We start from the raw sequence: 24,385 nt of genomic DNA on the forward strand, positions 1-24,385 counted from the left end.
TCTCATGTTGAAGGGTTGAGACCGAGACTAAAGATAGGAGGTAACCAAAATGGGTTAGGTGAGCTGAAGGAGGTTTTTACTGTAACTCTCAAATTATAAGAGATCAAGAGGACAGTGGATTCATTTTAAGAACGGCTTCATGCTGCTTTCAGACACAGTAAAACACCATTTAAAATTGTAATTGGAAAAACCTTTTCCGCTGCAAATCATGAAAAGCGAATTTAACTCTTCCTCCAGCCGCAAAAAACTTGAAATAACCACAAAAGAAAAGAAATGTTGTTTAAATTCCATTTAAATAGATAGTTTACAAGGGGGGGATGTGTGCATGCGTATACGAGAGAGGGGGGGAATCAGACAGACAGGCAGTCAGTGCTCATCGAAGGGAGGGAGGACAAGACGGGAATCTCTCAGGTCGTCCTTAACCTCCCCCCCCTCAGCACTTGTGGTCAGTAGTAAAATTCACGTACAGCCAAACACACACACACACACACAGAGTGCCAACATTTTACCCCTCAAAGTGGAAAAGAATGGAAAAGCAACAATCATTTACAATATTTAAAAAAATGAAAGGAAGTAAAACCACAGATTTTTTTAAAGTACCGCTAAATTTGAATGTAGTACCTTGAATAAATACCCTGATGTTTAAGTGTCTATAAGTTGTTCCTATGTCGACTCTGGAAACAGGAGCTGAACTACAGTTTTCCACGACGGCAATAAGAGGGAATGCTTCAAATTTGGAGAGTGGTCACTCCCTGAGAAAATGTGACAATGATCATTTCTCAAATCGAGTAAACACAGTGATTGGTAAACCCTCATGTGTTTGCTTCGAATGGTGATTTAGGTTAAAACAAACAGGGGTTTAGTGTAAAGTATGTTTTTACTTAAAAAAATCAGCGTGCAGCTGGAAGTCATCAAGAGGTTGCAGCACCACTTACTGGTCACCGACTGACATTACAGATAAACCTCTGAAACCTTTTCTATAAAACTGGTTAAAACCACAAACAAGTTTCACCAAAAACAGTGTGAACACATCTGTTGTGGGAACTGTAGCAAAGCTTAACGAACAGATGCAAAGAATAGGGTAAAAAAGATTAAAATGATAAACAACGAAATGTAAAAACAGATGTTTTGATATAATTCATATGAAATCTTCCAACTAATGGCACGATGTGTCGTCTGACTGCAAAATAAAAATATTAAAGCTCTGTAGACACAAATAGAACATTCTGTAATAAAAGGAATAAAATTAGTTAATCTATATCATTACTATCCCACATATTAATCATTATAGACCCCAGTTGAATGTATCTTCCTTTTTACACGTAATAGTTTTAGTCACTTCAACTAAACGACATCTCCACCTCCGACAGGCCGGGAGTGGTGGACGAGGAGCTGGAGTCGGCCAGCGAGGTGGTGCTACTGTCCATGCACCTATTAGAGGTGCACCGGTTGGGCGTGGACGGGTAAGAGGGCGTGGAGCAGTTGGAGGGCGACCCCGAGTCGGAGCCGCTGTGGTTGGAGAAGGGCGAGAACAGGGCGTCCTTGCGGAGACCTTTGTTCTCCAGCTCCAGCTGCAGGTGCTGGCAGATCTCCTCCGGCAGACGCTGGTACTCCTCCTCCAGCTCCCTCTCCAACTGGGACTTAAGCTGCATACGGCAAATCAGGAAAACAAGTGTCACAGAGGAACAGTTAGAGACTTCTGGAAATTCACTTATTTGCTCTCTTGTCAGATAAAACCAGGTATGGGAGCTTGATTCTTTTGAGTCTCTGAAATAACCCATTTGAATTTATTTCTTTTTGAATGGCCATGCAGTTACTTAAAGATATTTCAAACAAACCTATTGCATACAGAAGTATCACCTATCTATAGTATGACTTACAAAAGAGCTAAGTAATTTGTATGCTTCATATATAAACAGTAAACTCAGTCTTTGTGCATCTGTATTTACAAAATGAATATTTTTTCTTGTTTTCAAAGAAATCGAGTGCAATTTAAATTAATAGCAGATCCAAAACAAAAATCAGCATGAACACAGCATATTGTAAAGTTAATGCAACCGATTTAACAGAGTGTCGGGTAAATCATTAGAACTACTTCTGCTCTTAAATAAGTTAAATGAATGGTCGTTGTAAAGTGAGTCCGTGTGTGTGCTGCCTCACCAGTGGGAGCTCCTCGACTATGTGTTGCATAATCTCCAGCTGCCTCAGCTCCAACTTCTCCTGTCTCCTGATCTGAGCCTGCTCCAGCTGAGGGGTGAGGAGAGCGAGAAGAGGAGGAAGGTGAAAAATGTTACTCAAGAGCCATAACGTACTATAAAGTAGATAAATAGACGTTCTCAACGACTTCCTCTGTGTGTGTGTGTGTGTTTGTGTACTTGCCCCGCGGATTAAGGTGACAGAGTCTTGAATGTGTTTCTTGTTGATCTCACTCAGTTCCCTGCAGCGTGAGGAGAAAGAGCGAGAGGAAGAGAAAAGTGAGTTGTTTACGCCCAAGTATCCAATAATCAGTACACGTCAGCTCAGCAAAGCTTTTTTACGTTTCAGCCTTCTCTTTGTCGCGGGTTTTGGCTTCGCAGATGCTGTTCTGTCGCTTCCTGTCCAGGATCTTCTGGAGCTCTTTCTTCTCCCTGCAGACAAAGGTACACACCAGCTTTACATCCCAGAGAGGAGCAGAGCAACCCTTCATCTTTTATTCACTACTAGAAACTAAGACAGACAGAAATGGTAACTTAAAGGTTAATCTCTTAACAGTTCATATATCTTTCATTTCATAATAGTCATAGTACTTTTCTCGTTATATTACGACTGTTATTGAGATATAATGACATCATTGAGTTTAACTTGTTTCTCGTAGTGATATGACTATTATTGTAAATTAAGTTTTTTTCTTGTTATGTTATATCTTTATTGTCATGATATATCAACTTGATTATTGTAATATTTTACCTTTTCTCATAATATTACGACCTTATGGTGATATTTAGACTTCAAAATTGTGATATTACGACTTCATTATCGTAACTTAACTTTTTCTTGTTGTATTACATCTATAAAAATCACAATATTACAACTTTATAGTCATAAGTTATGACTATGGAAGGTCCTCACTTACTTCTCACACAGCTCCCTGAGCTTCTTCAGCTGAACTTCTTGGCATTCACGGGCTGTGTCGTTTAACTTCTGGAAGGTCTGAAAACACAGCAGACGGCCACCTGTCAGCCAATCACGGTGCAGGAGTACGGAAGAGCACCACAGTTTCTCAGAGGTCAGTTCAGGAATTCACAGGACGGAGGCCAATGCTGTTCCAATGTCACCATGAGTATGTGCGAGGGGGGAAAGTTTGGGTCCCATACACGTACGTGTGTGTGTGTGTGTGTGTGTGTGTGTGTGTGTGTGTGTGTGTGTGACGTCACCTCTTTAAGATGAACTTGTTGCTTCTCTCTCTCCAGCAGGTGAAGCTCTTGTCGTACTTTCAGCAGCTCCTTCAACTGCCACTCCCTCAGCTGCACCGTCTGCTTCTCCAGCTCCTGGTCCAACGCTGTCAACTCCCGCTGCACCGGCTCATGTGGTTCACTGACCAAACACACACACACACACACATACAATGAAGGCAGATGTCAAGAGTCACCAGCTCCTTTACTTCCTTCCCTCCACTTTCCCTTTCTCCCTCCTTTCCTTCCCTTCTCTCGTGTGAGAGGTGAGAGAGGAGGTTATCAGGGTTCATACACATTTTGACCAATGGATTTCCATGACTTTTCAATAACTTTAAACCAAATTTCCATGACAGAACATTTTGTGAAATCTCACTTTTCCAGGTTTTCCATGATGTAGGAACCCTGTCTTATGCTTTCACCCCTGCCCAGTTGTTTATTTGTCAGCAGGATTACACAAAAACTATTATGTATGATTTCTGCAGAACTTGATGGAGCATGGGCCGAGAACCATTATTTAATTTAGCATTGAGAGATTCTTTGACTGTCACCAACTTCCCAGGAAATAATTTATGGATCTTGATGACACAAATCAGGCATATTTAGAAATGTGGCGCAGCTTGATTGGATTTAACTGTTGGGCCTTATACTCCCCACATATCCCCCCCCCCCCATGCTTACTTTTTCTTAATGCTACGTTTGAGACGATTCTCCACCTGACTGCGTCTCCTCTGGGTGTCGGACTGAAGCTTGCTACCTTTATTCTTCTGCTCCTTACTCAGATTCCACACCTGGAGACACACACGCACACAACAAACAGCACATAAGGAAAATTCTTTTGTTTCCAAGTTTGCTTAACCATCAAATAAAAAAAGACACATGGTTCGAGATCTGCGTATCCGTTGTGTTGTGTCTCTGCCCGAGTGCGTACCTTCTTGAGGTGTTTCTTCCGCAGCTCTTTGAGCTCCTTGCTCTGCTTCTTTAGCAGCTTCACGTAGGACTTCTGCTGCCTCAGCTCCTCGATGGAGTGGACCTGGACGTCTGAGACACACACACACACACACACACACACACACACACACACACACACAGGAAAGTTATCTTCAGCTCAAACAGCCACTTCTGACCTAAGAAACAATCTACACCACATGTACATGTAAAACGTGACACGCAAATGCTTTGACTCATTTGTGTGTGAAATGGATGTGCTGGGATGACCTTACCTGTCAGAACAGTGGCTATGAGGTCCTCCTTCTGAGTCGGTGCTACACACATGGATGATGGAAGAAAAATGTCATGAGAAACTAAAGCCTCGATGGATTTTGAGTTTTAAATCATGAGGGTGGGACACTTGACTCACAACGCAGTGAAAACATACTGTGCCATTTGCTTCTGGATGTTTTTAAACACATTGTTGCATGAAATAAATGATGGTTAATATATAATTAATTAATTGTGCATTAAAGACAGGCATATTATATTTTAAACACAAACATTTACATAATAATAGGTATAGGCAGACTTATTGAACATTTTCATTACTAAACTTGCTCTGCAACTCATCACCCTAGATTTAATATTACATTTAAAATGTTAACGTTGGATCTGGATTTATAAATCCAGGCTTAACATGTAACAGTTAGGTTTAAATTTAATATTTAGAATTAACATTGACATTATCTTTTAAGAAAAAAGTAAAGTTTAGCGGCGGCCCGTAGCAACCACATATGTACACTTGATTAGTGCAGCTTCCTTTCATGGCAAAGAGGAAATGGCTCTGGAAACATGACACTAGTGAGAACAAGGTCTCTAATTACATTTAGGAAAACAAGTGAGTTCAAATACAGATCACTGGCAGGTGCAGGTATTCACTGAAGTGTTTCCTCATGTTATGTGGAGGCTGTGTATCGTACCTGGTGGAGGAGACGGGATGATGTCGCGAGCTTCGTCCCATTGGCTGGGGGCGGAGTCGTTGGAGGGGGCGGAAATGACTTCACACTCCTTGTTCTCTCCGTCTTTGGGCTGGTCGGGGTCAAGCTGGGTTAAAAGCAACGGACACATGTAGTGTGTTTACTCCACGTTCAGATATTTGAAAGGAACCAACTAGAGAGATGTGGGGAAATGTTTTGTTCTCCTCACAAACACACACACGTTGTGACATCTCAACAAGAGTTTATCTGTAATTTAGGTGGTTCTCATTCAACACACAGATGTGTCTCACCTCACTGTTGTCCTCAATGAGAACAGCCAGCTGCGTCTCCCTCCTGTGTAACTGACTGATGTGCTTGATGGGGTTGGTCAGAGCCTCTGCGTACTCTGAGATAAACACAAAACAAGAGAGCACCTCAATGTCACGCATCATATAAAAATGAATGAAATAGAGTGAAACCTGGGTTCCACTGGCTTTAAAAGAAGTCAGTGAGTGGAGTCTGTGTCCAGTCCAGTCCAGTGGTTGAACTGGTGTGATGTGAGTGTGTTGCTCTTCTCACCCTGGTGCTCATTAGGGATGTAGTCCTGAGCCTCGGTGTAAACCAGCAGGGACGGCAGGAGGAGTGGCTGGTTCAACTCCGTCTTCAGGTTGATGTAGTGGTAACCTGGAACGAAGCAAGAAAGGGAGGGAGGGAGGAATAAATGGCTACAGCAAAGTGGTGCAGGGCGGTATGTACAGAAAACAACTAACTTCTCTAAAAGCTCAAAGTGTGTGTGGTGTGTGTGTGTGTGTACTGACCAGGTCTAATGGCCGACACCGGGAGGATGCGGTGACCTATAAACTTCCCGTTTTCTTCCAACACTGCTATCCTCAGGGAGGCCAGTGTAGGGAGGACCACCTGCAGAGAGAGAGAGAGAGAGATGGTGTTAAAGTTAAAACCAAATGCTTGGTCATTGACACACAGTACATGCATGTGTGCGTGTTTGTGCGTGTGTGCGTGTGTGCGTGTGCGTGTGTGTGTGTGTGTGTGTGTGTGTGTGTGTGTGTGTGTGTGTGCGTGCGTGCGTGCGTGCGTGTGTGCACGATTTACCTTATTGAAGACAAACATTTCATCATCCCACACCGGGTCCAGCGAGTTCCCATTGGACGTTTTGGTTCTGTACTTCCTCTTTGTGTCAGCAGGAAGTCCAAATATGTCCACTTCCACGTACACGCCCACCTTTTTGTCTGTGAGGAACTGGCCTGAGATCACCTGGTGGAATTCAAACCGTCCACGGTTATTACATCAAACAAACAGGGTAAACACACAGGGTGCCACGCAGCAAACACACTTACTTTAATTTTGACTGTGTTGGCGACGATCCCGTCCACTATGTCCTCCGTGAAAGGGTCAAAGTGTTTGTCCGTCCTCCTCATGAACTCGGGCTTCAGCAGGTAGCCGCTGTTGCCGTTATACTCAAACACCCCCATGTTTAGCTGCATGGGAAGGTCTGAGAGGGGGGGAGGGAGTAAAAACAGGACGTGGACACCTTTCACTTGTTTGTTCATGGTTGTTTCAAATTCTATTGTTTCAAACATCTGACCTGCGATACTTGTATAAATAGTATAAACCTCCTTAGTCGTCTGAGAGTAAAGAAAACAGGACTAACCAAGAGTTTGGAAGTTTAGCGCCACCATCTGGCAGCCGACGTTCCAGAAGAGCTGCGGCATGTAGTTGGAGCTGTCCACCCTCGTGCCTTTGGGGTAGATCCGGCTCAGCTGTTTCTTATTGTACCTGGAGGAGTGCCGTTGAGGAACAACGCTGCACGAAGCTGGAGGGTGGCGTATGTGAGCCGGCGCCATTTCTCACGTGTTGTAAATTGCAGCAGAAAAAGAGTTCAACTGCTACATGAAGGTGTCGTAGTGTTTTTCCTTAAGCACACACAAGGGAAGTCGTCGTAATAAAGAAGCTGTGGAGGGCAGGAGTGCATGGACCCGGTTAAAGTTACCACCTTGACGGGACTATAAATGGGTAAAGCTAACACACCCTGAACTAGGCACACACAGGGACTACTTGAGTGCGAGCGCAGGGGTTTGAGTGAAAGCATTAAAAACATCTGAGCGTGAAATCAAGAAGTCCTGCCTTCAAACTGAAAGAACACGCTCTTGAATATGGATCTGAAAAGAAATAGAGAAGTTTAAGGAATAGCAGCGACTCAAAGGATACTCGACAAACTCGAAAGGGGAGCTCTTCAGCGTGTCCATGCCTTTGGTTTCCACCAACGACGACATCTCGAAGTACTTCCTCCTCTCTGGGGAGAACGAAGACAGGAAGACAGAGAATGGGATTATAGGAATGAAGCCGTGTGACTGATCATTGACTTTAAACAAGTCAAGGAGTTATCGCGATTCAAGGCATCTTCCCGTCGGTCTCTCTCCATCACTCCCACACTTACTGGCTGCCACCTCGAAGCTCTTGAACTTGACCGGCTCGATGTAGTTGACGAGGGTGGACATCTCCTCCGTGGCGTTCACCTCACTGCTGGCCGTGCCCTACAGGAGGCAGACACTTACTGATCCATCAATCATCCCAGCAGCCGGTCAAACCCTCCCGTCAGCCCCCGCTCCCCGACGCCTCTTACCTCGTCAGTGTTCGGCTTCTTCGGCTCCGTCACCGCTTCATCCTCCTCGTCCTCCTCGCTTTCCCCCTCTCCTCCTGGGAGGACGGGACACAAAAGGAAGTTAGGCTAAATCGGCAGCGCACTCGCAGCCTCTCTGATCAACCACTCTTCTTCTGCTTCAACCCACCGATGGACTTGCGAGGCTCCAGGTCTTTGACCATCCTCTCAGCCAGCTTCTCCTCCCCGTTGGACAGCAGCTGGCTCCCCTCGCCATCTGTCAACGGACAGTCTACAACACACACAAACACAAACACACACACAGCCATCAGGTTTGATTAGATGCCATTAAACCCTCTTGTCTTTGCACATCGATGTGTAGCAGCTACTTGGAGGATTTGTGTAGCTTCCAAGACGACGGAGGTTTTCATTACATATCCAAAGAGAAGCAGACTTCACAAGCTGCAACAACCAGGGAAATGTGGGTGTATAAATAAAGGGCGTTTCATATAGCAGCAGTGAATACAATGTAATCTTACTGGGAAACAGGGAGACTTTCCACTAAAAGTGGTTTTATCCACCAAGCAAAAGGCTGAAATTGTTACTTTGCAGGATTGCACATGTCTCTCGCTCAGTGACAAGTCTCTCTTGGGCTGTTGAAGGGAGATGGAGATGGAAACGTGATCGAGAGAAAGTTGGAAAGGAGATTTCTAATGTGGACAATGTCGAGGAAGCATTTAACTTGATGGCCGCCACTTTTTGTTTAAGATTAAAACATTCGCTTGGAAGTGAATACAAAATCCTTAGGGGAGAAGTGCATCAGACCGTCTGAGGTAGTTTGCCTCCTGATCCAGCAGAGGGCGCTCAAACTATTGCCTGCCCACTTGACTTTCAGTAAATTAAGTCAGTAATGTTTCGTTGTTTTTCATTGAAAATGGACCCAACACATGCAAGATTGCAAACAGGGTTGTTTGTGGACTTTGTACAACGCAACTCCCTTGTCATATATGTGGGCTCAGCTGTGGGCAGCAGCAGAGGAGGCCCCCTCGACCTTGTCTGACTGCGTGCACAGGGAATTGGACCCCCCCCCCGCCCAAAAGCACAGCTTCTTGAACTACTGATGTGGGACTACCATTGTTGGGTGACGACGGCTCCTCCATCTCCCTGCGTCGTATGCTGCTGTTGCTCGAGGGTCGGTGGTGCTGGTGCTTCTTCTTGTTTTTAATGAGGATCTTCCCCAGCATCTCCTGAGGCGACGGGAGCTGCTGACCTGGGATCAGCTAAAGAAGAGTAACACAACAAAGAAGATATTGCATAATTTATTCTGAGAGTGACGAGCAGGGATGGGTCAGCATCTATCCTATGGCTAGGATAAAGAAAACAAACTGTGATGTGACTAGAAGGTGAGAAACGTTTAAACAGAAAAGATAAAGTAATTAGACGTGACTAACTGAGATAGAGGACTTGGATCATGAGGCCCTGGGAACAAGGTCACGGGGGACGAGCAGCCACAACATATTATCTAAATGAAATGCTGCAGTGTCACAGGAGTCAGAGAAAACCACAGGGTTTCATAACTCAACATAAATGTCCTTGAACTCGCTCTGACACAACAAGGTCGACGTCTTGAAACTGTGAATGATTGTGTGTGTGGTATAAAAGTCGTCGACCTCAAGAAAACAAGACGATAAAGCAATCAAAACTTCTTACAGCAGCTCATCTTGTTCTCCATCTTGTCTTGAACGCTAAAATGACAAACTCTTTCTAGAGATTATAACACGTTAGAAATGCTCTTAGATGTAGTCTCCAGATGAACAGCCGTATCAGCTCTACTTGTTTACGGTCAAAAAGACCTGACCCTAGGTCTGTGTGGTGGGCCAGTTGTATCTTTATAAGCTCTTTATTCCAACGTTTGAAGTCGAGGCCGGCGCATCACGAGTTTACGGAAAATGGTCGAGATCATGAGCTTGTCTGCTTATCTCAGTGTGTTTGATCCTATTTGACACTCTGTGAACGGGGGGGGTTTGCTAAGAGCAGAGAGTCGTGACTCAAAATGCAGACTGAAAGCAGCAGGTGGTGTTTGTTGAAAAGGAGATATAGTAATCTAAGTGTTTCACTATGACATGACATGAGACGTTAGATCACGCCCGTCAGTCCCTCCAGTCTTACCGGATATTTCTCCAGTGGGTCGATGAGCAGGGCGTCTCCGAAGATGGTCCGGCAGTACTCCGCCATCTTGGCCTGCTGCTTGGCCCTGAGAGGAGACCGGACATGGCTTAGTGTCTGACTTACTTTCCACAAGGCACTTTCCTCCAACATAGCAATTTAATTTAATTTAACTGTTTTTATTCATTTTATAATTTATACACATTTGTGAAACAACTTTTATCTATATATATATATATATATATACAGTTTCAATATATATATATATAAGTATTATCTATATAAATGTTTCTAAAAGCAGCAGTAAGACTCCTCACTAAATCTCCCTCATTACTTAGCTTTAGCTTCTCTGCATCGGAACAATCTCCTTATCCTCTTTTAAACCTCTCTGTTTACCCTCTCTTAAAGACTCCTTTTTATAGGTGTGCTTTCTCCTAGTTCTGATTTTAACGGCTATTTTAATTATTTTATAATGTTTAACTTTATCTTATTTATCTTAACCTCTTTTCTTTGCTTCATCGGGTCTGTTGACCCATCCATCCATTAATCAAAGAACAAAGCACTTTACTCAACAGTTGCTCATGCTTTCTAGGATATATCGCATACAAATCCCTTGAGTTTTTGCATCTAGGCACACACACACACACACACACACACACACACACACACACACACACACACACACACACACACACACACACACACACACACACACACACACACACACACACACACACACACACACACACACACACACACACACACACACACACACACACACACACACACACACACACACACACAGAGCTGCCTATGTGACTTACGAATCCACGTGGTTTTCAAAGGACAGGATGAGGGGGTACGGCGAAGTCTTGAAGGCGCTCTCCGCTATCGCTTCAATCACCTCCTGCAGATAGTCGGAGGAAAAGAGAGCGAGCGAATTAAAACCGAGCGAAACTTCTCATTACATGTTCTCTGATTATTAGGCACTTAATTAGTTCTGATAAGCAAAATATGAAAAAAGGTTTAGAGCAAATCAAACAGGGGGAAAGGAAATGTCTTAGTAAAACCTTTGAAAACTTGACAATTGTATTAATAACACCGACAATGAAAAGAAGAGTATAATTTAATATGTAAGGACATATTTGTCTTAACAGGATTTTCTAACATGAACATAAAAGACAGAACGTGTCATTACAAAGGGGACAAACTCTGTAAACTCCACGTTGCGCCTCTGACCTTGAAGGAGATCTCCGTGGTCATGGTGAAGCCGTGGGTGATGTACGGCTCCTCGTCTTGCGGCCGGCCCTTCCAGCAGTCCAGCTCCACACAGCGGCAGCCGGTCAGAAGCACCTGTCTGTACATCTCCACCGACGACAGGCCGGTCAGCTGACCCACTGCACACAGAGAGGGAGGCAAAAGATGGTGGTCAGATCCAAAGAAAACAAACTTTAATGTCGACTCATTCGATTTGCGTACGACCCCCCCCTTAGACCTGAGGTCCGTGCTTTCACCTGTGAGGTACGTGTTGTGTGAGGAGTTGATGAAGTAGTGAGACAGCGGTTGGTTCATGTCGTCGATGACGTCCAGTCGCTCCGGGGGCACGATGCTGTTTTCCTCTCCTCCCAGGTAGCGGCTGAAAGCCTGCAAACTGATCTGGTCTGCAGGAGACACACACACGACAGAGGTCCACACTTTAATTCGAAAGCGACGAATTAAGAACAGGGAAACTTGTTTTTGACAGTTTGTTAAACTGGACTGAGCAGCATCCGTAGAGTGATAGAAAGATGTGGAGCCCTACTGTAAACTGGCCTCAGCAGCAATAGGGCGCCTGATTTCAAACAAGATGTTTCAGATGTTCACAGCACTCCGGAAAAATATCCAGAGGGGCTGTCTGTACATGGCAGGTGCTCCGGATGTTGTCTAGAGGTTTTCCTGCCAATGCACTCGTAAAAATATCTGGAAAAAGTCTGAGTGAGCCAATCTGAGAAAACAGCACAATATAGTCTAGCAAGTGGGCGGGTTGATGATGTCTTGAACATGATGAAGACAAAAAAGCTTGACATGAAGCCAGAAGTGTCCAAAACACATCTGACCCAGACAGTCTCCTGCCGTGTTCTTCATATGAAAGAGGTAAGATCCTTATCGGCATTATCCATAGTTCATGTCTGAAATCTGCTTTCCGGGGCAGCTCCGGGTTCGGCCCCAATATTGGCTTCTTATAGATTTTTGGCTTGACGTGTCAGAGCAGATCTCGAGACGTTCCCACGTTTCAGGGGGACCACCACAGCCGACGCATGTAGATGATTCCAACAGAGGTAGAAACAGCCTCGAACAGGCCATGGCCACGATTATGAGACGAGCTCAACCTGTGCCCCACTTTGCTGTAATAAAAGTCAAAATAAATTATACCTATAAACCTATAATGAGCCGCACACAGCTGCAGCTGATAAACCTCGCCATAGGACTCAAACTATAAGACGATACAGCAGGGTGGTGCACTTCCCTAAAGAGAGACCTTCTGGGATCGAATAAAGGCAAAAGAACCAGATGCTGAATCCCGTTCTCCACAAATGAAATTCACGTGTGCTCTGGATGTAACTTTATAAACGCCTTGAACGTGGATGACTCACCTCTCTCCAGCTGGCTGCTGTTGGTCTCGTATTTCTCCATGATCTGTCGGACCTGCTCTCGTTTCAGCGGGGGGTACAGCACCTCGTTCAGTCGGGAGTCTCGCTGCCTGCGGTTGATGAATTCCATCAGCTGGTCCAGGGAGATAAACGGCTTCCTCTTGGAGCCGCTGGAGCGCAGAGAAGAGCGCGTTTGAAAAGAGTTGTGTGTTACTGGAAGACTTCAAAATACAATTAGAGGGCCGGCGGTTGCTGTTTTATTCTAGGGGAAAAATGGAAATCACAGTGTTTGTGAATTTAATACTCGTTCAGTGTCTCTTCTAAACCTCCAGAGCTACTTATGGATTATTGATTGTCATTAGTGAGTCCTCCTCCAACAATATACTGTCACTTTTTTCTATCGTTTGTGCAGAGCCTTTTGATTTTGTAATCCATGCTTTTCATAGAGGGAAACTGAATTTATTTATTACTGTTCACGTGTGGTTTGGTTATATATGTCTGAATGATTTATTGAACTGGTGTTATTTTTTAATACATTAAATGGCGTCTGTTACAGAGGTCTTCTGAGCAAAGGACACAATTTTCCAAAATAAAAGCTCTGTAATTCAGCTCGATGTGAAGCATTGCAGCAACAAAACGTTATGCTTTTAATTTGAAGAAACACAGTTTATCCAAGGAAGCAGAGGAAGTCATTCTGAAGACTGAAGACACACGGCCCCGCCCCTACTGACTGCTACCGGTTCATTCACATTTTATTGATAAGTATCTCGTGTCCAAATCAGCCGTGGCCCAAACGTTACCTTTCCTCGAAGATGCTTTGTATCTCAGGCCGGAGACAGAGGCTGTCCAGAAACTTCTCGAAGGCCTCCCACGTGAAATCATCTGGCTTTATTCCCTCGCACTGCAGACAGGGAACACAGAGGAGGGAGAGGGGAAATCAAATGACAAAGTGAGGATACAAAGCAAAGTTGAATACATGTTGCATCAGGGTTTTCTCTAGTTCAATTTTCAGATTTGATGTGTGTGAATGGGGACAAATGCAAGTGAAAAAACTAAAGGAATAAAATGTATATATGAAAATGTATTCTTAACTCTATGCATCAAAGAAAAAAAGAGCAATACAATGTCTTGGTGCAATATTTCAGTGTATTCAGTCTCTTTTTGTGCAATAACCTACCTGATATTTTCATATTTTGTGTATACATTAATAGTTTGTGCTGCTCGTTTAATTTGCCCATATTTTCTTTCTATCTATCCATCCATCTATCTGATAACACAAAGCTCAACTCCTCTGTTACACCTGTGTGTGTGTGTGTGTGTGTGTGTGTGTGTGTGTGTGTGTCTTCTTCGACCAGCAGGAGGCAGAAGAGTACAGCGACACACCGAGATACGCTGACGGTGCAGTTGCACAATCTGCTCTCTCATTCAAAGGGAAATGTCTTGTGACTCCAAACAGATTTTTTTTACAAAAGATCGCACTGACTGATAAAGACACAAGAGACCTTGTTTCACCTACTACACCAAAACCCTGCTGTAACTTACTCTGCAAACACAAGCTGAGGATTTTGACAAAGCAGTGGATGAGAAGTCAAACTTTATGAAGAATGCTGCAACCCAAACTCAAATATTCCATTTCTTTTCAACTAATACTAAGTCATAATAATAATAAGAAGGAAATCTACTTATTTAATGGGCCATTTTAGTTTCACCCGGTCATATTGCCAATAAAACATATAACGTGTTTATATATCAAAGAAAGAACTTTCACAACAGTCGTCATCACCATGTTTACACAAAGCATATTGAACCTTGGTGATAATGCTATTAATGAAAATTATATTGTGATAGGTACTGATATTATAACTATTACTTTGTGTTTCAACCACTCATAAATTATAACTGGATTCCTTTCAAATGTTTGTCCATCAATTGGATGTGAACCCAGGACACAGTTAGCGTAGCATCTTTGCAAAGTGGAGACACAGCTTGCCTTTGTGTCTCTGAAGCTCATTAACCGACATGTAAAAAAACATGTCTCTCCTGTTGGCCGTTGATTATAATGTCAATTTGTAGATTTTTAAACTAGACCCCCCCCCCGTAGTAGCCTTCTTTTTTTTTACCTTACTGGCAAAGGCATGCGAGGAATCCAACACCTGGGGTGAGAGACTGAGTTGCATCTGTTGTCATGTATGGACCGACAACCCACTCGCACACACACATATATCTTAAGTAGCTGTGTGGTCAGTGAATGCTTGTGATGATTACCTTGTTATTCATGAGGCCACACTGCTCCAGAGCCGTCTCCGCCTTCTTCTTATCAGAAAACATCTTGAGAATGCTGAATATGAGAGTGATAGAGAGAGAGAGAGAGAGAGAGAGAGAGAGAGAGAGAGAGAGAGAGAGAGAGAGAGAGTTAAAAAAGACACAAAACTTTCATTATGCTAAAGGTGTTATTGTTCACAACATGAACAAATCTGAAGTGTGTGAAAGGATCAGATTAACATGACTGAGGAAGAGCTAGAGGCAAAATAAAGATGAGACCAGAGAGAAAGTGGAAGAGAGACTGGGAAGAGGAAGTGAAGGATGCTGGTGTTTTGAATTCTGTTTAAAAAGTGGGTGGTGTGTTTCTCACTTCTTCACCGGAATCTTGCCGTCCTGATTCACCTGCAGCTTTAACTTCGTGTGCCTGAAACAGACGGATGTACACAGAAACAGTGTATAATAAACAGATAAATAAATGACCTAAGATCTACAGCTGCCTCGTGTCAGGATGAGACACAGACACGTCTTACGCTTTGAGGAGGAAGGTGTTCCGTGATGCATTCTGGGAAAGTATGTTTGTGGCCAGGGCGAACAGCTCATCCGTCCAAATCTGGAAACGCACACACAAACAAGAGCGAGGGGATAAAACAAGAGTTGTTTGACTGTTTGCCTGATGTCAAAGGGAAGAGGAACAGTTTCTATATACAACACACACACACACACACACACAGAGGAAATAATCCCTCTTTACAACTCCTAAACACGCATGCCTCTCTGTCAACATAGTAAAATAGGTAATCAACATATGGCCTGGGGGAAGAGAGGACATAACACAGGGAGGAAGAGGAAAAAGGAAGAAATAAAAAGCATTTTATCATATAAGTTGATTAAGTGATGCATGATTTCCACGGTCACCTTGGCTGTATCTTCTTGCATCGCCTGGAAGTTGAGGAAGGAGATGTTGACCAGGTCGGTGCTGTGGACGACGGTTAACATCTTCCCTTCGACGTTCGGACCCCTGCTGAAGCCGAGCACCTCCCGATACTTCGCATCCTAATGCACACAAACACAAACACACTTGTAAGCTCTTTTCGGGACATTGGATGTGAACATGACACACAAACATCAACACTGGTTCGACATGTATATTCTCCATCGTACATCCGCTGGTCGCCCATCTCTCCATCGCCTCCTGAGAACAGTGAATGTGATGCGTGCGGTGCAGCGCTCTGATCTGATTTACCAAACGACTCTTTCCTCCTCTTACGACCACCGACTCCACCGAACATCCTCTCTGTCATGCCTCTGTTCACGTCAATTAAAGAAATGAACATGGATGGCCGATGCATCATCGTTAAAAACCCAGCAAGACTTAGAAGGATCCGTTTACACAAATGTTTGACGGAACAAAATCAGCAGGAGCCTTTTTTTGATTCGGACCTTTGTCTTTCCAACTTAAGCTCTTTTTTAAATATTAAATCCTTGGCAATGTTTGAGGACTTTCCCAGGGTTGTCTGTGCCTTTAAATGTCCCCTGCTAACGCCCTCTGTACGGGCCTGGTGACACGTACGCAAAAAGCATTACGAAAATATCACAGGTCAAAGTTCCCCAAGTTGAAAGCGGGCGCTGCGATTTGCATGCAGTTCAACTGTCGTAAACTTTGACCTGAGATATTTGTGTGTGTGTGTGTGTGTGGCGGGGCCCTTACCCAGGCATCCGACTTCAATTGGTTCAAAAATGCTGCTGGTTGGATTATTACTGGTTCAAAAAAACCTATCCACACACTGACCATAATGGTAACAACACTGACAATGCCCTTAAAGCATTGACTTCCTGTTTCTTTTTGCAATGATTTTAAGGTTGTTTTGACAATTTACACCAAGCCCCTGTCTATATCAAGGATTTACTAACTCCCGAGAGCCTGCATATCCTTTTAGATCCGCTGATCATCTTCTGGATGTTCCTGGATACAGACTAGTGACTAAGAGCCATCATACTTTTACAGTACAGGCCCTAAAACTCTTGATTTGACATGTTACATCTGTTAAATCACAGACCCAACTATCAGCCATTTCCTCTGGAACCTCTCTCTATCCAAGCATTACATTTTGTAAAAACTGTTCAGTGTGTTCTGTGTGTTTTTTGTTTCCTGGATGACAGGAAATAAGTTCCTATTTTAAGCAGGAGAAGCATTCACGCTTCCCACCTGACGAATGAAGTCCAATATTCACCCGGATCTCTACCAGCTCCAGAGGCAAACATCTGGCTCCATATCTGCTTTAAATGCTCCAGCGGATAATCGACAGCGTCTGTGTGCTGAGTGGTGCTGGGCAGGTAGCACACAGTCACTTAATGAGAGCTTTCCATTGAAAACATCTGCCGGCCGCAGCGGGATACAGAGCTAATGAGAGCAGCCAAAACAGCAAAGTTGCAGGACGCACAGCCAAAACAAGAAGTTGAAAGAAGCTGAAAGGCATCCGTGGAGTCGGGTGATAATTATCTGTGGGTTTTCCACATTAGACACATGCTTTCGATTCAGTATTTATGGTTATGTTTTCTCCTCTGTCCCTTTGTGGGATTAAGCACACACTTCCTTTTTTGTCAACATCAACATAATGAATGGTTGATTGAATTTAAGAGACTGTTTGGCCATGACGGACGTCCTACGTTATCTTTTGAAAGCTGTGTTTTCAAAGTGCAACAATTTGTGTCCACAAAAGCGTTATTGCTCTGTATCAGTTTTAATTTCTCCGTCCATACACTCACGAATGAACTCGCACATCACCAGACAGCTCATGTGCACTGGGCATGTGCTGGCGTAAACAGAACAACAGCTCGTCTCTTACACGTAAGCATGTTGTTGTAATAAACTGTAGAATTGAACTGCACAACAGTTGTCAGCACAACAGGGTCGGCAACACTTGTAATTGATTATCCATGTTGCGTTCTACACTGGTGGCCGACGATAATTGCTGGCTGCTTCCTTCCGGAAGGGGGTCATGTGGTAGGAGCCTAGCGAATCAGGTAACATCATGCCTAAAAATTGATCTTGAGTGTCCACATAAGCATTGTGAGTGTAAAAGTCTCAGTTTCTGCTCAAACACAGCCCTGGAGTTTTCAAACTAAAAGGCAGAGGACATGCTCTGGAGCCGTCATGCGTTTGATCCAATAATGTGCAGCAGCTTCATATGAGGGTCTCTGTCAAGCTCTTACACAATGACTTCCTCGCCAACAGTCACTGGTTATATCACTTCCTGTGTGACAGCCCATCTGTCAGTGGGCTCATTAGTGCTCCGTCACCTTTGCACCATCAGTTGGGAGAGGAAACGCACACACACACACACACACAGAGGAGACACACACATCTTGTGCTGACAGTCACACTTGAGCATCACATCGCTGCTGGTCAGAGGACGAAGTTATCAGCAGCAGGAGCTGACAGCTTCTTTTCTCTCTCTCTCTCTCTTCCTCTCCCTCTAACACAGATTACAAACCTTTGGTAGCTTGGCGTACTTTCCCGTCCTGGTGTCCCTGATGTTGCTGATGTCCAGAATCTCCACCTCCTAAAACACAGAGATAAAACAAGATGTCAACATGTGTGTGTATGACCATAACGTTAGAGACTGACCAGTGCAGTCGCCCTCTGTTGGTCATGTGAGAGAATACAGGTTTCAGACGCTTTCTTATTGGTTTCACTTTGTGGAACCGGCGTTGACGTCCATTTTTATAGACAGCATTGGCGCAGACTCATGGAGCTGTAAGCATGGCTGTAGAAAAGTCTATTTTCAGGAAGCAGACTGAGTCGGTAGCTATTTAGAAAAATAAATGAGCAGAAAATGCAATTCGACTCAGGACGGGTCAAGCATGTTAAGAAACACACTAGCCAACATTATCCTCTGCTGTTTTGTTTTGTGTGCAAATCCCAGATGGAACAAGGGTCTGTTTTTAAACTGGTGAAGATAAAAGCCTGTGTTAAAGCTAATTGCTCAAGCTAAAAGCATGTCAAGACTTTCATGAAATCCTCCATATATCTTCAAACCGACACAGACATAAAGCACAACCGCTAACATATCACCTCTGTGTGTGTTTGTGCGACTGTGAGGAAGAGAGCTAGTCGTTATTTAAAAGTTGGAAGTAAGTAAGCTTGCATGAGGGATACAAAAATACAAATTTGAATATATGCTTCCACATGCAAACAAGCCAAACACCCACAGATGACTTCACCTTCATTTGTTGTGGTGGGGGGGGGAATGAAAATGGTCGGGGATGGTCAGGAGGTGGAGCGTGTGGTCATCAGCAGAGGCGGATGCACTGTAAATATTTGTTTAGCTCTACATTCATGCTAAACGCTGTCTCTGCGGGGGCCTTGCTTTTTAGGGCCCAATGTGATTTTGTTTATTCGATGATGTAATATGAAAACCTTCAGTGTTTACGTCGTTCCTCCTGTTAATCTTTGTCTGACTGTTTATCAGCTCGTCCAAAGTCTCCTCGCCCTCGTATTATCCTCGCTCCGCTCGCTTTACCCTTTCCAGAAACAACAGCAGAGACAAGCTCATAAAGTCACTTTCCTTTGGCTCATGTGTTGAAATGTGTTTCTTCCTCATTCCTTCTTTCTTTACTTCACTCCGGCTGTGATGTCATCGCCCTGCAGGCTGTCCTCCCCCCTGGGATTGGCCGCGAGTAATAAAAGGTCAGAAGAGTTACACCAGTTGGATTAAACTGTGTCTCAAACTTTGTCCTCCGATTGGCCTGTGGAGAGTAAGTAACTTCCTGGGGGAATCAAGCGCTTCTGGGTCTGTAGGGCGCACGCACACACACACACAAACCCACACACTTCTACATACACACTTCCTCTCCCACAGGCCATGGTTTCATTCTGCTATTGCCATGGTGACTCCTTGGAGACAACAGTAATGAGACTACAAATGTGACGGCTGCCGGTGTGTGTGTGTGTGTGTGTGTGTGTGTGTGTGTGTGTGTGTGTGTCATAAATGGTTAAAAGTTTCTCACTGACTAGTTGCACTGACACAGATGCAGCAATATTCACACAGACATATCCTCGACATGCAGGCCCTAACTTGTGCAACATCCTGACCTGTTGAGCAAGATAGGGTGTGTGTTTGTGTGTGTGTGTGTGTGTGTGTGTGTGTGTGTGTGTGTGTGTGTGTGTGTGTGTGTGTGTGTGTGTGTGTGTGTGTGTGTGTGTGTGTGTGTGTGTGTGGAAAAGTCCTTGTATATGCACATCAGATGTGTAAGCAACTCTTCATGAGCGAGTCGTCACCCGAGACGAGTGCAAATGTGTCAGCATGTGATCGGAGCAGCGTGTGAACCTTGTGTGAACGTGAAGCAGAAATGTGTGCGTTTTTTTTCTCTCCACATACTTGTTGTGTATCAGAGCACACAACGTGGTGCGTGTGTCCGTGTGAAGGTCGGTCATCTCCAAGAGCACATTCCTCACATATTCTGCCTTCTGCTCAGTTAGCGCGTGTGTAGCTGCGTGTCGCTGTGTGTAACATGTAGCTAGTCATGGCGGCTGTAGCCTCCATTCATCTCTCGGTGCAGAGCTCAAACACGGCTCGCTCCATTTATCAGCGCGGCCTGGGCTACAGGATCATCATTGGCCCAAATGAGTCTGGGTGGGAGTTTTCCAGGAAACATGCTGTGAGAAAGTGCTACCACAACACATCCTGCTCATGTCGGGGATCAGATTTTTACTTTCACTGCATCTTATACAATAGCTTTAATCATGGTTTATCATCCTCCTTATTAAGTCAAGGTGGAGCCTGAGACATGCCTGCAGTGAACACCGACACGGCGTACAATGTTGTGGTAAAAATGTCTCCAGGATCAAACTCCAATGTGAGCTAGCCATGGCCCTGATGTGACCGGCATGCACAGAGGAACAAGATGTCACATGCAGAACGTTGTGTAAGGAAGTAAACAAGGAGAAGAAGTCGGTGATTGTTTACAGTTTACTCTTTCTCTTGATTTGCTTTCAAACACAGACGGGTGACAATCCAACCCCTCAAGTTAGGCTGTACAGACGTGTCACCCCAAGAACTTAGGAGGTCTAACCCGTCACCGTCTCTCCACTGATGGCCTCCGTCGCAGCCTTCTTCCTTATTTGTCTTTTCCGATACAGTCCCATGGCCCCTCAGACTGAGGAGGCATTTCCAATGAAATCTGATCTGTATTTGATTTAGAACCACAGATGAGAGAGGCCCAGATCTGAAAAGATCAGATTCCATTTGATGTTTGCTGTTCACACCGTCATTAAAGAAATCCAATCTTGGTCACATAGGGGGGAGAAATATATTCTGTGTGAACGCAGTCTCAGTAACGTGGGTGAGGTGCTAACATGCAACAGTACTGGAGGAAGCTGGATCGCACATTGGGGGTTTATCAAAATCAGGCTTCTGGAATGATGATATGAGGGTGACATGTACATCACATAATGAGGATACTCCCACCTCCTCAAAACTCATATATGCACAAGCAGAGATATTATAAAGAAAGATAAACATGCAAAAGCAAAGAAGTGGGGATGACACATTTGGTGCTGTAACACCCAATTGCAGAATCGAGACAGTGAGTCATTATTGCCACTCGAATAATGCAAGTTAACATGGTCAGCCCCAAAATGCAAAACTCTGCAGAGCACCTCAGAAGAAACAGATTTGTATATCTAGACTTGACACACAGGGGGATATAAACCTACCAATATCCCTCAGGTCATTTAACTACTGTATCTTGTTTGTTTAATCTGTAAATGAACGCAAGTTAAGAGTTTCCTTCCTCTGAGAAATCCCACAAATACATTCCTCTTCTTTTCACTTTGGTTTTTATATGGATTATTAAAACAAGATAAAGGCTGTAACATGTAATGTAGACAGTGTGGAGGTGCTGGTGGGGGCTGTGTTTGGTGTCATGACACTGAGCTGAACCGGCTGCTGGCTGGAGCCTCGGATTTATCTGACAGACATGGGAGTGGTATTCATCGTCTCTCTTTACTCTCTGCAAGAATAAAGTAAACATTTAACAAAATGCCAGACTATTGCTATGAATAACATTAGATTTTCTTACTCAGCATGTGCACAGGTACGTTAGAGGTTAGTCTATATTTAGGCCCCAAATTCAAGTACGGTAAATGTTCCTCTCCCTCTCACTTCCTCTCCTCCCTCCTGGCACTCCACTCTACTCACATTCATTTTCTCGAGATTAGAAAAATACGAAAGGGCATCTAAACAACCAAGGGAGCGCCACTCCTTTCCTGTGACGCGGCCGTGTGTGTGCATGAAATATGGCCGAGGCTAAATATGTCTCAAATGGCACACGATGACGGCATTTAGAAAACTGATCCTCATGAACAAACACACGCGCGGTGCCAGGACATCTCCACCCTCTCTTTGCCTCAGGAGAGGGGAGGAGAGGAAATGAGAGGTGAGGAGACAAAAGGAGAGGAGATGAGGTGAGGGTAGGGGAGAAGAGGTGAGGAGACAAAAGGAGACGAGACGCGAAGCTGGCGAGACGAAAGGAGACAAGGGGAGATGAGGTGAAGGGAGGGGAGGAGAGGAGACAAAAGGAAATGAGGTGAGGAGACAAGAGGAGAGGAGATGAGGTGAGGGGAGGGGAGGAGAGGAGAGGAGACAAAAGGAGACAAGACAAGATGAGGAGAGGTGTGGAGACGAGAGGAAAGGTGAGGAGACAAGAGGAGGGAAGATAACAGGCGACGAAAGGAGATGGGTGTGGAGGAGAGGAGATGCGACAAAAGGAGACAAGAAGACAAGACAGGAGGTGAGGAGAGGAGACGCGGCAAGATAAGAGGAAGGGAGAAGTGACGAGAGGATATGAGGTGAGGAGAGGTTGAAGAATTTGACAGGTGAGGAGAGGAGACGAGGAGACAAGACAAGAGGAGATCAGATCAGAGGAGACAAAAGGACACAGGAGGAGAGGAAAGGAGACAAAAGAAGAGCAGGAGGTTTGACAGAAGACTTTAAAAGGACGCAGGAACATGGCAGAACAAAGACAACAGTTTAATGGCTGCGTTGGGAGAGTTGGCGAGGTGTTTAGACAAAGAGAAGGTTGGAGACACTTAATACCCCTGTGAAGCATTGGGCGATCCTATTACTCTCTGTCTCACCTCATAACATTTCCTCTTTGCATATCAGCATAATGTCACTCTCTCTTTCTCCATCACTCCCTCCTGTATCTGTTCATCTCCCTCTTTTTATTTCTTTCTCACTCCCTTGTTTCATATCTCTGGGTTCTAGAGAAAATGAGGAGGGTAAACACGAGAGCCATCTTTTAGCCACTTAGAAGACAAACTGCTGTGGAGTCGGTGAGATATGAGAATGTGCACAGAGAAGAGGACGCGTGAAAAGGATGGAGTGGAAAAGGAGAGAAATAATACAACGTGAAAAAGCAATGACATCCAGATGGATGAGGACACGCCGTCATTTATGAGAGGAAAGGAGAAAGAGAGCGGAGCGGCAATAAAATGAGCCGACACATCAACAAAACAGTCCAAGCAAATGTCTGACATGCAAATAAATACAGGGTGAACAGGGCCAAGCACACACACACACACAAAAGACACACACCAACAACAACGTGCTCATAATCAAAATAGTTGCGGGAATTGTAAATCTTTCACAAAACACACACACACTCATAGATCAGTCAGGGTGAACTCACAACACAAGCCTGTATATGTGCAGACGCCCGCAGCCCACTGACGCACAATTACACGCACACAATTTGTTTATTCTGTTAATGATAAAGGTTCATGTCGGAGCATATTGCAGAGTAAATGATGACACTGATATGTCTGTAAAAGGCGCAGATTGGCCGATATTGTCTGCATTGAAATTTAGGTTATAACAAAAATGATTTATCTTTGCCAGCAGATGAGTTTCCTTTTTTGTTTTGGTGGTGTCTCAACTGGGTCACTTAACATTAGAAAGTCGTATGAGACACGTGACTATGTTACTTTTTTTAGCAGCTTTAAGAATGAAATAGTTAAAATAAGTAACAGCTGGTTCACAGTGGTTACATTATGACATCAGGATGTTGTCTGGCAACTTTTTTGAGGCATTATTATAGTAACATTTTTAGGAACAGCTACGAACACAGCCAATAGATAATAGAATATATATTTGTCCCTGCTTTAAGTCTATATATGAGGCAAAGCAAGCTTCCTGCTGGCTGTGCAGACATGTGAGTGCTACTCATTTAACTCTTGGCTTGAAAGCAAATATTACATTCTGAAACTTTCTATTTCAGTACAAGGTTCTGTTATCATACCTTTTTAACTCACCAAAGTAATGATGGCTTAATATATCTGGAAAGACGCGGACAACGCCAAGGCAA

At 44.2% G+C, this 24,385-nt stretch overlaps 1 protein-coding gene across 1 annotated transcript in view; it reads right to left on the reverse strand.

The window, feature by feature from the left end:
- Positions 1 to 274: 274 nt before the first annotated feature.
- Positions 275 to 24,385, reverse strand: part of plcb3 (phospholipase C, beta 3 (phosphatidylinositol-specific)) — a 44,244-nt gene continuing 20,133 nt past the window's right edge. Inside the window, exons 3-34 of the mRNA XM_062384307.1 lie at positions 18,511 to 18,579; positions 15,932 to 16,069; positions 15,547 to 15,626; positions 15,387 to 15,440; positions 15,020 to 15,092; positions 13,555 to 13,655; positions 12,758 to 12,924; positions 11,639 to 11,785; positions 11,364 to 11,521; positions 10,949 to 11,031; positions 10,128 to 10,212; positions 9,091 to 9,238; positions 8,149 to 8,250; positions 7,983 to 8,056; positions 7,797 to 7,893; positions 7,568 to 7,652; positions 7,011 to 7,135; positions 6,697 to 6,851; positions 6,452 to 6,613; positions 6,160 to 6,259; positions 5,921 to 6,025; positions 5,653 to 5,747; positions 5,345 to 5,468; positions 4,655 to 4,696; positions 4,363 to 4,472; positions 4,113 to 4,222; positions 3,414 to 3,573; positions 3,113 to 3,189; positions 2,538 to 2,627; positions 2,380 to 2,437; positions 2,161 to 2,247; positions 275 to 1,646 (exon numbers count right to left, since the gene is read on the reverse strand). Of these exons, the coding sequence (XP_062240291.1) occupies positions 1,341 to 1,646; positions 2,161 to 2,247; positions 2,380 to 2,437; positions 2,538 to 2,627; positions 3,113 to 3,189; positions 3,414 to 3,573; positions 4,113 to 4,222; positions 4,363 to 4,472; positions 4,655 to 4,696; positions 5,345 to 5,468; positions 5,653 to 5,747; positions 5,921 to 6,025; positions 6,160 to 6,259; positions 6,452 to 6,613; positions 6,697 to 6,851; positions 7,011 to 7,135; positions 7,568 to 7,652; positions 7,797 to 7,893; positions 7,983 to 8,056; positions 8,149 to 8,250; positions 9,091 to 9,238; positions 10,128 to 10,212; positions 10,949 to 11,031; positions 11,364 to 11,521; positions 11,639 to 11,785; positions 12,758 to 12,924; positions 13,555 to 13,655; positions 15,020 to 15,092; positions 15,387 to 15,440; positions 15,547 to 15,626; positions 15,932 to 16,069; positions 18,511 to 18,579 (3,567 nt within the window). The 3' untranslated portion in view covers positions 275 to 1,340. The remainder of the gene's footprint in view (positions 1,647 to 2,160; positions 2,248 to 2,379; positions 2,438 to 2,537; positions 2,628 to 3,112; positions 3,190 to 3,413; positions 3,574 to 4,112; positions 4,223 to 4,362; positions 4,473 to 4,654; positions 4,697 to 5,344; positions 5,469 to 5,652; positions 5,748 to 5,920; positions 6,026 to 6,159; positions 6,260 to 6,451; positions 6,614 to 6,696; positions 6,852 to 7,010; positions 7,136 to 7,567; positions 7,653 to 7,796; positions 7,894 to 7,982; positions 8,057 to 8,148; positions 8,251 to 9,090; positions 9,239 to 10,127; positions 10,213 to 10,948; positions 11,032 to 11,363; positions 11,522 to 11,638; positions 11,786 to 12,757; positions 12,925 to 13,554; positions 13,656 to 15,019; positions 15,093 to 15,386; positions 15,441 to 15,546; positions 15,627 to 15,931; positions 16,070 to 18,510; positions 18,580 to 24,385) is intronic.

This window comes from Platichthys flesus, chromosome 24 (genome assembly GCF_949316205.1).
Source record: "Platichthys flesus chromosome 24, fPlaFle2.1, whole genome shotgun sequence".
Taxonomy (NCBI): Eukaryota; Metazoa; Chordata; class Actinopteri; order Pleuronectiformes; family Pleuronectidae; genus Platichthys; species Platichthys flesus.